Genomic DNA, 14,758 nt, shown 5'->3' with positions numbered 1-14,758 from the left:
ATAAAAAGAGGAAAAAAACATCAGGTGTGTGTGACAGGCTGCACTGGAAAGGTAATTTTCCACTGAAGAAGTCTTCTTACATTGCACCCACACCTAACAAAACAGCTGACCAAGAGTATAATTGGGTGACTAATACTTCAGTGAATTAGATTGGTATTATCGAGGGTGTCATTCATTTGCTTCAGTTTATATATATCACATTATCACATTTCAAGTAAATAAGGTTTTGATTTCCATGAAAGACATTATTTTTGTCATTTTTGTTATCCTTCTTACTATCGCCAGCAAATATTATATTTATATAAATAGATTTATATTATATATATTATATAATTCTCTTTTCTGTAGCTCGATGAACCTTTCTGTTCCAGTACAGTATAGCTACCATATTTGTCTGCCCAGGCTTTTTGCCTTAGGCTCTTTTTCTTAATCATTAGCTTGGATGGTTGACAACCATGTGAGCCATAGCATGGATCTCTTTGACTAAAACCTTGTAAATTAACACAATTAGTGCAGCATCATCCTGCTAATTAGCTCCTGGTGTCTAGTGTGGCGGGTGGGCAAATAGCTGTGAGGGAGTCTGGAGGGAATCTACAGACAAACACTGCATTTGTAATCTGCCTCTGGACAGTGGCTGTTTGTTGTCTAAATCCTGTGATATGGACTTAACCTACTGAAGTATAAAGTATAGCACTGCAGCGTCTGCTTAGCAAGGGCATGGACCATTGTAACAGGCGTGGAAAGTTTGGTTAAATGCTTCTCCTCTCATATCTTCTCGTAGCTTTTGGTCAGATTAGCGTCGATGTGAGATGTGTGAGGCTCTGCACACTATCTCTGATTGTTGTGTGCTGTAACCTCTTTAATAGTCTATATCCTTTGAGGGTATAGTACATCCACTGATAATCCCAAGCAGAGTAAAAGATGACAGCATGTGTAAAAACTTTTATTTGCAGATTGACTTTAGGATTGAACTTGATTATTTATGTCATTCAAACCCTTAGGGCCATACAGAGAGGCTGAGAGAGGCTGCAGAGAAAAAGACAAGTGAAGCATGTTTTTTTTTTTTTTTTCTCCCTCACTCTGTGGACTAGGAAGCAGTAGGCAGACTGGATGTGGATGTAATTCATGCTGGGCTGAGGGGTTTGTGTGATGAAAGCAACAGAGCGCTGCCAAGGAAGATTGCTTTGCTGCTCTCCTCGAAGCAGATTTGAAACTGTCTCAGAATGCCTCAGATGAGAGTTGGATTATAGACTGACCCGCAATGTCTGTGTCATTCTGCTCTGTGTTGGGTGGATTATACCACGCTAACCAGGTGTTGGTTCCCACATCCTCATACTGAACATGATGTCTGTTCAGTTAGCATTGTCTGTCATAAGGGAGACATTTAAACATTATGATGCAAGCTGTATTTGAAATTTATAAAAGCTAATATAAAACACTCTTCCTTTTTTTTATTTCCTACCTTTTCTCCACCCAAGCAGTTAGAAAAAACAAGAACCAATTTATGCATTATAAGCTTTTAATTAATTTAATTATTATAGGGCATTTAGAAATATTAGAAGGTTATTTTTTAATTATTATTAACCATGATTTAATGCTTACTTTGACATATTTCTTCCTTATATGGACTATCTAGGTCTAAAGATGCAGTGGACCCCAGAGCACACACAATGGGCAGAGCAGCACTTTGACATCTCATCCACTACCCGCTCGCCAGCACACAAAGTGGAGGCATACCGGGGGCACTTACAGCGAACGTACCAGTATGCGTGGGCAAATGATGACATCTCTGCACTGACTGCCTCCAATCTGCTTAAGAAATATGCAGAGAAGTACTCTGGGATCCTAGAGGGTCCAAATGAAAGGGCCCTGCTGTGTTCCTACTCTGATAGCACCACTGGACTCATGAATGGACGAAAGTCAGAGAATGAGCCCTGGCAGGAGGGGATTTACCCAATGAACTGTGCTCCAGATGTTATATCTGTGAGCAAAGCTGGAATGACAGCTGCCCTACCCCCTACAGATGTGTCGGCTAGCATAGGCAGCTCCCCAGGGGTGGCCAGCAGCTTGTCTGAGCCTAGCTATTCCAGCAGTAACTGTGGGAGCCACACAGCCACTACTCTCCACTCGGGCCTCCCCTCTCAGGAATATACTGCCAGCTACAATGGCTCCTACCTTCATTCTAGCTACAGCGGCCAGAGTACCCCAGCCCTCCCCTCTCCACACCCCTCTCCTTTGCACAGTGCTGGGCTCTTACAACCACCACCCCCGCCTCCTCCCCCTACCTTAGTGCCGAGCTACAATGCTGGGTCTCCAAACCTTCCCAACTACAATTACCCTCCAACAGGCTATCCTTCTCAGGCTGCTGTTGGCCCTGGTTATAGCCCTGGTGGAGCGCCCCCTCCTTCTGCTTATCTGCCGTCCGGTATTGCAGCTCCGACACCAATCCCTCCTTCCACACTTCCTGGCTACACCTACCAGTCCCATAACCATACACCAATTGCACCAACACCTTTGAATGGCAGCACATCCAACTCATTAAAACGAAAAGCTTTCTACATGAGTGGACATGGAGATATGGACTCTAGCTTTGGCAATTTTAACTACAACCAACAGCGCTCTTCACAGAGCCCCATGTACAGAATAGCAGACAGCAGTATCTCAGACTCAAACAGAGGCAATGGCTTTGACAGGAATGCTGAGGCATCATCTTTAGCATTTAAGCCAACCAAACAGCCAATGTCTACTGATCAACAAAGAAAATTTATTATACACTCTGGCAGAGCACTAACTCCCCCATCCTATGGATCAACCAAAAGCTCTGTTGGTGATCTCAGAACTGGTGAGCCCTACAGCAAGTTTGGATCCCCCATCATGAGCGAGCAAACTGAAGAGCACAGACAGCACCTCTCTCACTCCCTAACAGGGCCTGACATTGGTACGGCTACCTCGTCTATCCATGCTGCAGAGGAACAACTGAAGAACAGTGACTCCAACCTGGTGGAGATGGTGACCACAGAAATCCTTCAGCAGGGCCCTCCAGTGGACTGGAGTGACATCGCGGGTCTGGATATGGCCAAAGCAGTCATCAAAGAGGAGATACTATGGCCCATTTTAAGGCCAGATATGTTTAGTGGACTTGCCACATTACCTCGGAGCCTCCTTTTATTTGGACCTCAGGGAACTGGTAGAACAATGCTGGCCCACTGCATGGCCAGCCAACTGGGGGCTGCCTTCTTGCGACTCAGCAGCTCAGCTCTGGTGACCAAGTGGCTAGGGGAAGGGGACAAGATCATCCAGGCTTCTTTCCTGGTGGCCCGATGTCGCCAGCCATCTGTGTTGTTCATCAGAGAGGTGGACCTGTTGCTGTCGGCCCAGCTAAGTGAGGAGAGCCCAGTGAATCGCCTCAAGGCTGAGCTCCTCATGCAGCTTGACAGTATTCTGACCTCTGCTGAGGACCATGTCCTTGTGGTATGCTCCACCAATAAGCCTGAAGAGATCCCAGAGTCCCTACGGAGGTACTTTACCAAGCGACTGCTCATCCCCTTGCCTGATGGGACAGCACGACACCAGATAATCAGCCAACTGCTCTCACAGCACAACTACTGTCTTAGTGACAAAGAGATGTCACTACTAGTTCAGAGGACAGAGGGTTTTTCAGGACTGGATGTGGCCCAGCTGTGTCAAGAGGCTGTGGTAGGTCCTCTCCATGGCATTCCTGGTGCTGACCTGTCAAGCATCCACCCCACTCAGATGAGACCGGTCTCCTACCAAGACTTTGACAATGTGTTTTGCAAATTCCAGCCCAGCATATCACAAAAAGAACTTGACATGTACACTGAGTGGAATAAAATGTTTGGTTGTAGTCAATGAAAGTGACCCATCAAACACAGTTTGTTTAAACCCAGTTAGTTGAATACAGAAGTGTTTGGCCTTCAGTGAACAAGAAATATAACAAACAGTGGTGACATGAACATACTATATACAGCAAAGGGATTGTCCTTGAAGGCTTTAGACAGAACATGACAGTCTGGACATCACACATTGGTATAAATTAATTAAATGCTTTATGTGGCTGATGCCATTTCCTCACTAAAACTCAACCAACTTGGAGAAGATGCCCCCCGTTTTTGTATATACATATATATATATAAATATATATACATACTATTCTGCTGATCTTGAGATTTAGTTGCTATCAAGTGCCTGAGGTGGTGCTGTTTAAGTTTTTTTTTTCACAATCTTCATTGGTGACATGTGCTAATATATATAAAAAAAGCTTTAAAATGAGACAAAAAACTTGCTTTCTCTTTTCCATTAGAACAGTGTTCTACAGCTGTGTCTGTTTCGTGCTCTCTGTGAACAGTTGTGGTTAATTTGATCTTGATTAAATTTATTGACATACAGTTGGGCTTCATTACCGTACACAGATTTTATGTATGTGTAAATCCTTGAATTACAATAACACTGACATACTTTTTTTTTGCTGATACAATACGATTTGTTTTCAAGCAAACTAAATTTGGTTGCTGTACTAGCCTCTCCACAATAGATGAAATTACAAAAACAAACATTACTTTACAATGTGACTTCAATCAAAACAAGACATGAATATATAATTGCTGTTAAGATATTGTTACAGTAGTAATTTACAGTGTTTCACATAAATGTAAAATCCTACCATTATTTCTTTTGATGTTCTCTATTGGAAAACTCAGGAAAGTGATAATGATATGTATAGTACCTCATAAGCTTGTGTCGAAGCACTACACACTAAAAGAGCATTTGGCTTGCATTTGAAATTCCACCATCAAACCATGTAAAGCTATATAATACCTCAAAAAGCTCAAAATGAAATGAGAAGGTTCCTACAATGAATGTATGACAGTAATTCTGGTTTATTTACAAGACAAAAAAGTCATTCGTTTGGGGTTCTTTACCATCTATAGTTTGTGCTGATGCAGAGCTGAGAGAAATCCGAAAGGTTCAGACAAACATCTTGGGGTTGAGGAAGACAACTGCCCCGAGCTATTTCATTCCATCCAGCTGCCGTTTTATCATTAATGAAACCTAAGGATTATGTATAGCCTAAGTTCCTTTCTACCTCAGTTTGTTAGTTATCTCTGAAAGACAAATTCATGAAGACAGCAAAATGTCAGCACCTGTTCTGCCTGTTTGATGAGGAAACCTTTTGAGAGAACACCAAACGGTATTTTGTTGTGTGCAAAATCTATTAGCTTTACATTTTGATAACTCCCAAGAACCCTGTTTCTCACCACATAATGCTCTTAAAGGGGAATACCACTGAATATCGGGTTTGGGATACGCTATGCCTTTGCCTTAGGACAATTTGGTCTGTATTAGCTGACATTCACCACTGGATCTTGTTGCCATTGCTTGTTTGGCCCCTGAATCTGTGATGTCAAATAGAAAATCTAGATGTGACAGTATTCGCAGTGATGTTTGGGATGGATTTTCTGGCTTGAAACCAATTCTATTATTTTATAAGTTTACAGAAGAATTGGTTCGACTGTTTTGGGCCATAATTGTAACATTCATGAATTGAGTGGCATTCCTTTTTAAGAACATGTCTTGAAGGCTAGTCTCACTGTACACAAAACTGTTATTTTCACTCTGTTGTCATTTTCACACTTAAACTGTTCTGTTTACAGTGCTATTAATCACTACTTGATGCCATTAATCAGTACAATTCCATGCAACATTTTTTGGCAATGAAGGAGCAGGACTGACAGCTGAATTGGCAAGTAAAAACGTTATTGAATGTATTATGTCCTCTGAGCAGTAAGGAAAGAAAAGCACTCGCACATTGAAAAATGCCACTGAAGTAGATAGCACTGTAGGTGTAGGCGTATAATACTGCAGAGGCACTAAAGGACCTTGTGTTTGTTTTTTAAAGGAGGTCCCTTCATGTTTGATGCCTATTGCACATGTTTTACCTGTTCTTTTTCTGTTGGACAGTGTGCGTATTGATCACTGCCACCTGGTTTGGTATCATTGACTCTTCCAGACCTTAATTAGGATGTATCCAGAGCATCCAGACAATATCGGAGAAAGCTAGCAAGCTTGACAACATTAATATCTTGTTGTAGTTTCACATTATCTGTGTTATATATTTATATGTACTCCAGTCGTAAGATGGGTGACAGCATTTTCATTGAATGCACACTCACTGAAGTTATTGGTAAAACGTTTGCCTCAACCCCACACTATTTGATCAACCCAGAAGCAGGATTATTATTTGTTAAATTCAAAACATTGACCATAAGATACATTTTGTCCACCTATAAGTAACTGAAAAGAAACACTGTAGAATATGAATGCCCATTTATATTTGTATCGTTTTCTTAGATTGTATGGATGTGGGTCCTTTGATTTTAACTTCAAAATACTTTTCACAATTGACTGGGTCACTTCTAAAGATGTATTACCCCAAAGTTACATATCTTTAATAGAAAACTTTAAAGAGGTATTCATTGTTTTCATTCATGCTGTTCAAAAGAAGTTTGATTACACTTAGACCAAGCTCTTTTTTTTCTGCGACTTATAGGTCCATATAGCCAAATTTGTTTTTAAGTGTCCATTTGGAAGCTTCAAGAAAACCATGTAGTTACACAGGAAATTGGGCCTTTATTTGAAGTAGTACAGTAGTAAGTGAGAAAAGAGCTTAAACAATTCAAGAGCGCCTCTTAATATTGTCTCATTTAATATTACACTTTGAGGTGTTTATTGGTTGGTATTTCCTCGAAGCCAAAGCAAAACAGCTTTCTTATCAATTTAATGATTTGTTCTAAGAAGTTGTAAGGTTCAGTGTAAGCTGCAGATAGTTGACACTGGCAAATTTATAGCACTCTCACAGGGCATTATTAAGTTATTTTATGATGGTATATCAAAAATATTCTCAAGAGATATGTGACTTTTGTTAAGCATTTTCAGTTTGTGAACAGTCATTCGGCTCTTCCTGAAGTACAAATAGAAACATTGCTAATTTGTTTATCTTTAAAAAAAAATGCAACATAGATATTAGCAGAAAATGTTACATGCAACCCAGTGTACTGTCGCACTGGAATATCATTTCTGCATCCATGATTGCTAATTTTAAGAAGTAATTCTTGACAAGAATGCGATAAGAAGCCTCAAGTGCCGTTAACAAGTGTAGATTTCACGAGTTTAAGAGGTTGACTGTTGATGAACTGACAGAGATGTAGGTTAAAAAGGGGAAATGTTCCACTCAAATTAAGTAGTACTTGCAATCACTCTGAAAACAACAGATCTCGTCACATATTATCTTCTTTTTTTTTTTTTGCTTTTTTAAATTTGTCTCACTAACAGTGCAATAGAGCACAGTGTAACACAAGGCACATGGATAAGAAGTTACATTTGTCTGTTTTTAATTGTCATCACCAGACAGTTAAAACCTAGATCTGATATGAGAAAAACAATTACTCATTTATTTAGAAAGGGTGTATATTTCACATGCTATAGCTGTTATCATTAAAAATAGTCTTTTGTTGTTGAGGGCGATGTAATGAAAGGGCCAACAGTCATAAACAACACTTGAGCAGAACCTATAATAAGCACATCGAGTCTCACAGTGATGCCAACTCAGTCACTTGAATTGCTTTTTTTCAAAATCTGTCAGTATTTCTGTGATTACATTTTGTTGAGAACTGCTTAAGATTTTGATTCCATCCTTCTGTAGTTTTATAGTGTGGCTTCTTTATAACCATTTCTACCTCATTGCTACATATTGTACATGTAGTACCTATGTCCTGTCGTTTTGAATGTCATGCATTTGTGGATAAAAAGTTAAAACAACAACAAAAAAATTTAACAAAAATAATAATAAAAGCTTGCCCTTGAATCAGAGCAGTCTACCTCAAAAAGACTGTCTTTACACTGTCAAGTACAAGTCAAAGAAAAAAATAAGGCACCTTGAAGGCAAAGATGAAGTTAACCTGCACATACTGACGTACAGTTTATTTACAATACCATGTTTCCATTAAATTGTTGTGGGCTGTGTAGGTCTTCTACAAGGTCGCCAATGCAAATTAATTTACTAAAAAGTACAGTAACAAATTGCTTTAACCCTTTGTTAATTGTTGTAGTGCGCATGTTAATGTGTATGTATGTGCACTTGCAATTCCACATGCAAGTATGAGGGATAACATTAAGATATGAAAAATCTGAGTTTTTACTTTTCATATACATGTACAGAGAATAAACTTGCACATAGCTGTACGTATTGTACATTTGCTAATGATATACAGCATACATACGAAAAATGCACCACAAACATGTTTATATGTGTGTATGTATTGCCATACTTACAGTACAGTCAGTTTAAATGTATTTTAATTTCAAGGTACATAAAGGTTACTGAAATACTGAATAAAGATGTTTTCTTTTTTTCCTGAAAACTGGATGCATTTTGTACCTTTACTTGATTAAATTTGCAATGGTGTTATTGATTTAAGCCTGTGCTATTTCCGTTTCAAGCTATTTTCTTGTGGAAGACAATGTTCAATCCATGACAACTTGAATCATAATTTCTTTATTTAACTGGTGTTATAGTGAGAGTAATTTAGTTTGCAGCAGTTTACAGAGGCTGATTTTAAGGCTTACTTTTTATTACACTTCTCCCACCAATACACCTCTCATGATCCATAATAATTTATAAATCCATACTGGCTGTTTTTATTAGAAAATGAATTAACAGCCATGCTTAAAATTCCTCTTTCATGGTATCATTAAGTAGTAGGTGTTATAAGCGTGGGAAGTTTCTGTGCAATTAACATGAATGAGAAAAGACACAGTATATTGTGTCAGTGTTGGTAATTCTCTTTTTTTATCCTGTGAGTACACCAATATGAGCTGTGGGTGCAGTTCATCATTAGATCTAACTCATATATTTCATGATTCTTAACACGGGGTGAAAAACACAGAAAAGAAATCTAATACATTTTGTACTTGTATTATGTCATTTATGCCAAATCATTTGGGGAGACATCCATACTTTGCACTGAAAATTGTAAATAAAACATGTTTTCATTTCCATAGAGCTTTTCTAAATAAAGACTTGAGTTGTACATGATGTGGAGTAAAATTAACTAATTTACAAAAACTAAGGGGTGTGAAAAAGGTAATTTCATATTATAGGTGCTTGTCAATGTCTGAATACCCTCCCTCACAAGCATTGATAAGCTTGTCAAGGCGAGAGCACTAACACTTCAAACATTGCCGTCTCCCATGGAGAACTGTCCTTGGAGGATAGAATTGTTCACTAGTCTTATTCAGCATCGCTATTATGCTGAGGAACATTGCCTGACAAATTACTTCTACTAGAAAACTGGAGTAATTTAGTAAAGATAATTTTAGACATTTCATCTCTGAATGAAAAAAAACGTATTAAAAGTTATAAAGAGACAATTCTAAGATTTTTGATTAAAAGCCACATCCATAATATTTCTTAGTCTTATGTCTTGCAATACTAATCAATGCGAAATTAAATGTAATTTTGCATATTCATGTTCTGTGTACATTATTTGCCTAAACTAAGACAGGAAACCACATGCTCAGTTCAGGCTGTACAAAGAGGTAAGTATCTATACAATTCATATGTGTGATGACAACTGAAACAATTTCAGTAGTATGATGTAGCCACTGCGTAGTGCAACCGACCGTCTTAACACTTTAAACTGAGTCTCTGTAGTCGGGTTTCTTCATAATATTGTTCCTATAGCAGGTTGTCCCTTTCACAGTGTTAAGTGTGACTGATGTTTGTTGTTGGATATACACATGAAAACACCTAACTTGCATATGCATGCACATGCTTTGTTTTCATGTCTAGCACCTCACAGTGTCTATCTTGGGATTGTGCCATAGCAGCATGTCTGTGAGCTAGATAGACAGATATATATATATATATATATATATATATATATACAGTACACATTCTCCATCCTGCTGTCTCTGAAATTCTAGCAGCAAACATGCCCTTTGTTTCTTTCCACTGAATTTTTAAACAAGAGCCATTTGACCAGAAGAAAAAAAATCAGGACTGATAAGAAAAAAATAAAGTTGAGTCAAACAAATTACACTCAAGTTATTAGTGGCTATTTTGTAAATATCAAAGATCCACTTGTCCCAGTGTTCTGTGCTTCATTTGCATTCTGATGAAACTGGAGTGGATGTGTGTGAACTCAGAGGTTATCTGTGGAGCTGCAGCGCTGAGCAGACGAATCAGACAGCTTCGCAACCACATGGCTCAAGAGGATGAGCCACAGACCTCTCTCAAATCACTTCCTTCATAACAATTAAAATATGCAAAGTGATAATTTTCCTTAAGTAGCCTTAAATGTGCAATCTATTTAAATGTGAGGGAAATTGCCTAAAGCTTGCGGTGTGTGTATATGTAGGGGGTGGGGTGGGGGGATAAATTATGCAAATAACAGAAAGGACTCTTGAAAGCCTAATTTTTCTGTAATAAGCATACTGTTTCATTTAATTTTTTGTCTCTTATTAAAAGTGACAGTTCTTTTGCTCTGTCTGATGGCTATATCTGACACAAGCCCATGGAAGTGACTGCTAGACTAAATGGTAAAGCATTTTTGTAGCTTTTAGATGATGGTTACATTCACAAAGTAATTATGCACTAGAGAGTCCAGAAATAAGGTTTAATTACACAGTAATCGCTTCTGATGGACACTAGGAAGTGTGAACACTGCCAGACTGCAATCCATCAATGACAAACCTCTGGCCAGTTTTAATTCCTCCTCATTTGCATCATAACCTCGGCACCAAGTTGCACAAATGCTGTTAAATGTTAATAGGACCTGTCTCTCCACTCAAAATGGATGCTTAAGCCATTTCAATTCTCCCTTTCTCTCTCTATCTCTTTCTTTCACTCCCTCTCTCTCACCCTCTTTCCCTCATAACACACACACACACACTCTATCTCACACAGTCCATATCTCGTCTCTCTCGCCTCAATTCTCACATTCTCATGAGTCTTCACATAAATAGCCCCTCTTCAGAAGGGAAGCTGAGCACAGGAGACAGTGCACGGTCACTGCTGTGCTAATTGGGAGCAACATGTAAAGTTTTATCTCTTGAGTGCTAACAAACCATACAGACAAGTATAATTCCTTGCTGTGTGTGTGTGTGTGTGTGTGTGTGTGTGTGTGTGTGTGTGTGTGTGTGTGTGTGTGTGTGTGTGTGTGTCTGTGTCTGTGTCTGTGAGTACAATTGAGAGAGACTGTCTGAGTGTGTGTAACACACAGCTACAGAGTATAAAGGTTTGTTCACACCATGTGAGGGAAGGCCCTCAAGTTATACCAAATCCCCATCCTAGGGGACTGGAAGAAATTATGTTTTTATTAATTGAAAATTGTTATTGGTGTGGCAGACACATTTCTGCTCCTCTTCAGACTTTTATAAGGTTGATTAGAGCCAGGATGTCTCATTATCAGCCCATCTCCTTCCATATATTGTGAGTATGCTCGTTATTATACATAGGACATACTGGTGTACTGCTGTGTATTTCAAATGCACACAACAGTTTGCAAAAGGTGGACATTAGACCCAAAGGACCACTTGTGTGAACAGAGTGGACTGTGTTTACTTATTGTAATAACATGGAAAACAGCACATTTTGTACTTTACTAATCCCTTTTCAACATCAATCCCACCATATACTCTTAGATACTTATGATCTGACCTTGTTAATCCCCAGGCATTCGAAGCAATTTTATCTTGATTTGAAAAAATAATGAGATGTATGGAAACAAAGACAAAGTATATTTGCAAGTCAAACTGTGACCCATGAATATAATTAGAGTGTGTGAATGTCTTCAGTGTTATTTTCTCTGTTTCTCTGCAAAAATTCTAAATATTTACTTTTACAGACATCCAGAATTTACCGTCAGCAGTAATTACCGAGAGCCATCTTGTCACCATTTTAATTTTTACACATCTTAACAAGAGCTGCAAATAAATACTTATTAGTGAAAAAAGTCTTTAAATGTTTCCTGTTATTTAACAGCTTTCTCCTGTACACATTTTTAACCAGCATTGGAAAACACTGCAAGGCTGCTTTTATGAAGTGTGAGCTACAGTGCAGAACTGACATCCCTATATGAAGTTTCACCGCCTACATGTTAGTAATGCTATCCCAATCACATTATTTTATGCCTCATGTCAAAATATTTTTTACAATTGGTAATGGTGAAAGTATCTTCATACAGTTATGTATTTGTAGGTATATGCAGTACTGAAAAGTAATGGAAGAAGTATTGAAATATTTGACTGAGTAAAAGTAGAACTACCGTATAAAAATACTGTTAAAAGTAAAACTCTGACATTTGAAATATTACTTGACTAAAGGTATTATTAGCTAAATGTACTTGTGAAAAATGACAACAGCAATGAGTCTTAAGTGTATCATATATATGATATTGTAATATTATTACTAATGAATTAACATTTTAATTTTGTCAAAGTAGAGCAAATTGTAAAAACCATACATACTGTTGGGTAGTTTATAACCATGCATATTTTTTTTAAGAAACTGATTAAATGTTTTACATGTAAATAATCTGCAAAGTAACTAACTAACTATAGCTGTGAAATCAATGTGATGCAGTAAAAAGTACAATATTAACTGTTTTGGTAGTAGAAGTATAAAGCAGCAATAAATAGAAATACTCAAGTTTAGTACCTCAAAATTGTACTTATGTGCATAATTTGAGTAAATATATGCAATTATATTCCACCACTGATTCTGAGCTGTAGTTTCTAAAATGTTCTCCTGACTTTAATCAGATTTTTGATGTTTCATTTACCTCGTAGTTTTCCGTTGTTGTGATAATGCTGGTGGTGATTTTCACATTTGGATACACACATAATAAAATGTTCTGTGTCAGAACCCTCTGATGACTTTGGTGTCCCGTATATTCATTACTGCCCACAACAATTTAATAGACAGCAGCTGAAACATTCACAACTTTTTTTTTCTCTTCAGCTGCCACAGTGAGAGCAAGCCGTCTGACTCGGGGCGTAGAGGTCAATTTTTCACATTCAACAGCCTGAAATAGGCAAAGTGAGGAAAAACTCTGCTGGAATCACCTGTAGTTTATAGCAGCGTATATTAGTGTTGCAGCAGCGGGAGAGATGTCCCTCTCGCTCAGCATACACTGAGCTTGATAACAAGCTGGCCTCCTGCACCAGTGTGATCACGTCTAAATGTCCTCAGGTCAGTGCCGTCAACTATCCACTTCCTATGTTTATAACAAATTCTGGGTTGTGCACTGTAATATGGCTTTACAAATGCAGTACACTCCTGTGTGTGATCTCCACGATTCGGATAATTCCTTTTCACATTTCCTCAAAGTGGCCAAAGTGGCATGTAGTTACCATTACTGTGTAGTCTTCTTTGAAAAATATAATGATGGGATCACACACCATTCCTGTAACACCAGGCCAGTGCTGCAGTATAAAGTCAATGGTATAACATTCACTATGGAAGGATTTTTTAAATTCTTTTTTCTCTTCACCTTTTATACATTAAGTAATAATATCACATTCGAAGTGGTGTCACTCCTTTGTAGCTGTTGAATAGTCAATCAATGTGTTAGTTTTCTATAAATTAAGGCATGACGTCAAAAGTGAACTAAAAGTCTGATAGTAGATTTTTCTTAATATCTTAATTACAATCAAAAATCCCTAATAAATTGTAATATTTGAAGCTTCTATGTACCGCAGGTCACAAACATTCAACACAATAGGAAATAATGAGCTTTATTACAGCTTTGCAGTTGCTTTAAAATAAAAGTTGATATTGCTGAAATACCATTGCTGACGTAAGGAGGCTTTGACTGGTTGGATTGGTGGATCTCTTTATTCTGTCTTAACCCCTGTCTGGGAACAAGTGGAGCTAATGGGGAGCAAAGACAGAGGAGTGCATGTCCGATAGCCACACATCCTCCAGTCAAGGCAATCATAGGAAACACAGAACGTCACTCTTTCAATTTCATCCTTTCCACTGTGCAAGCCGCCCTCTGTAACGTCATTATCTCCAGCAGATCTGCAGGGTCCTCTGACAGGGCCATGTTATCCAGGCACTGGGGAAATGCAAATTGATTTCATATCAGCCATGGCATTTTTAAGGCCTCCACATGTTACATTGACTGTCATTTCAGGCAAAGATATGAAAATCAGAAGGAAATGTCAAACTGTGGAGGGACTATATCATACACAGCGTGTTGTTTACTCTGATCATCGGCTCGTGGAACAAGATACTTCTTAATGCCATGTTGTCAGTAGACTATTTAAGAGGTCTCTATTATGCTTTTGACCTGTATGATAGTTTTCTCACATCAGAATAACAACTGACTAGACTGACGAAAATAGACACGATTGGCATACTGCAACAGGAATTTGACACCTTTAAAGGGGATTTCACAGGGGTGTTATTAAAGCTGCTATAATCAATTGTTCTATGTTAACAATGGATCACAAGGTTACTTCTATGTGAAAGAGATCGCTCATAGTGATAAACCCACTTAGAAATATCACCTAAGTTGGCAGCTTCCCTCAGGTCTACAGAACTTTTTAAGGTTTTTTAGCTCATTGTTTTGGTTTTGTGATGTAATTATTTTGGTTTAGTCTCACTGCTCTCAGTGTCGTTTTTACCTACAGCAGGCAGTTGTTTTCAGCAAGGAAGTTCTAGAAACCTGTGTGC

General features: G+C 38.3%; 1 protein-coding gene across 3 annotated transcripts in view; it reads left to right on the top strand.

Annotated features, from left to right (window-relative positions):
- fign (fidgetin) overlaps positions 1-9,112 on the top strand; it is a 29,494-nt gene extending 20,382 nt beyond the window's left edge. For all 3 annotated transcript variants that reach the window (XM_051404566.1, XM_051404562.1, XM_051404563.1), the window contains one exon: positions 1,637-9,112. In XM_051404566.1, coding sequence (XP_051260526.1) covers positions 1,645-3,873 — 2,229 coding nt within the window. In that variant the 5' untranslated portion in view covers positions 1,637-1,644 and the 3' untranslated portion in view covers positions 3,874-9,112. The remainder of the gene's footprint in view (positions 1-1,636) is intronic.
- Positions 9,113-14,758: the final 5,646 nt, after the last annotated feature.

The sequence above is a fragment of the Dicentrarchus labrax genome, unplaced genomic scaffold, assembly GCF_905237075.1.
Source record: "Dicentrarchus labrax unplaced genomic scaffold, dlabrax2021, whole genome shotgun sequence".
Taxonomy (NCBI): Eukaryota; Metazoa; Chordata; class Actinopteri; family Moronidae; genus Dicentrarchus; species Dicentrarchus labrax.
Note: the sequence above shows the minus strand (reverse complement) of the source record. Positions and strands in the feature narration are given on the sequence as shown.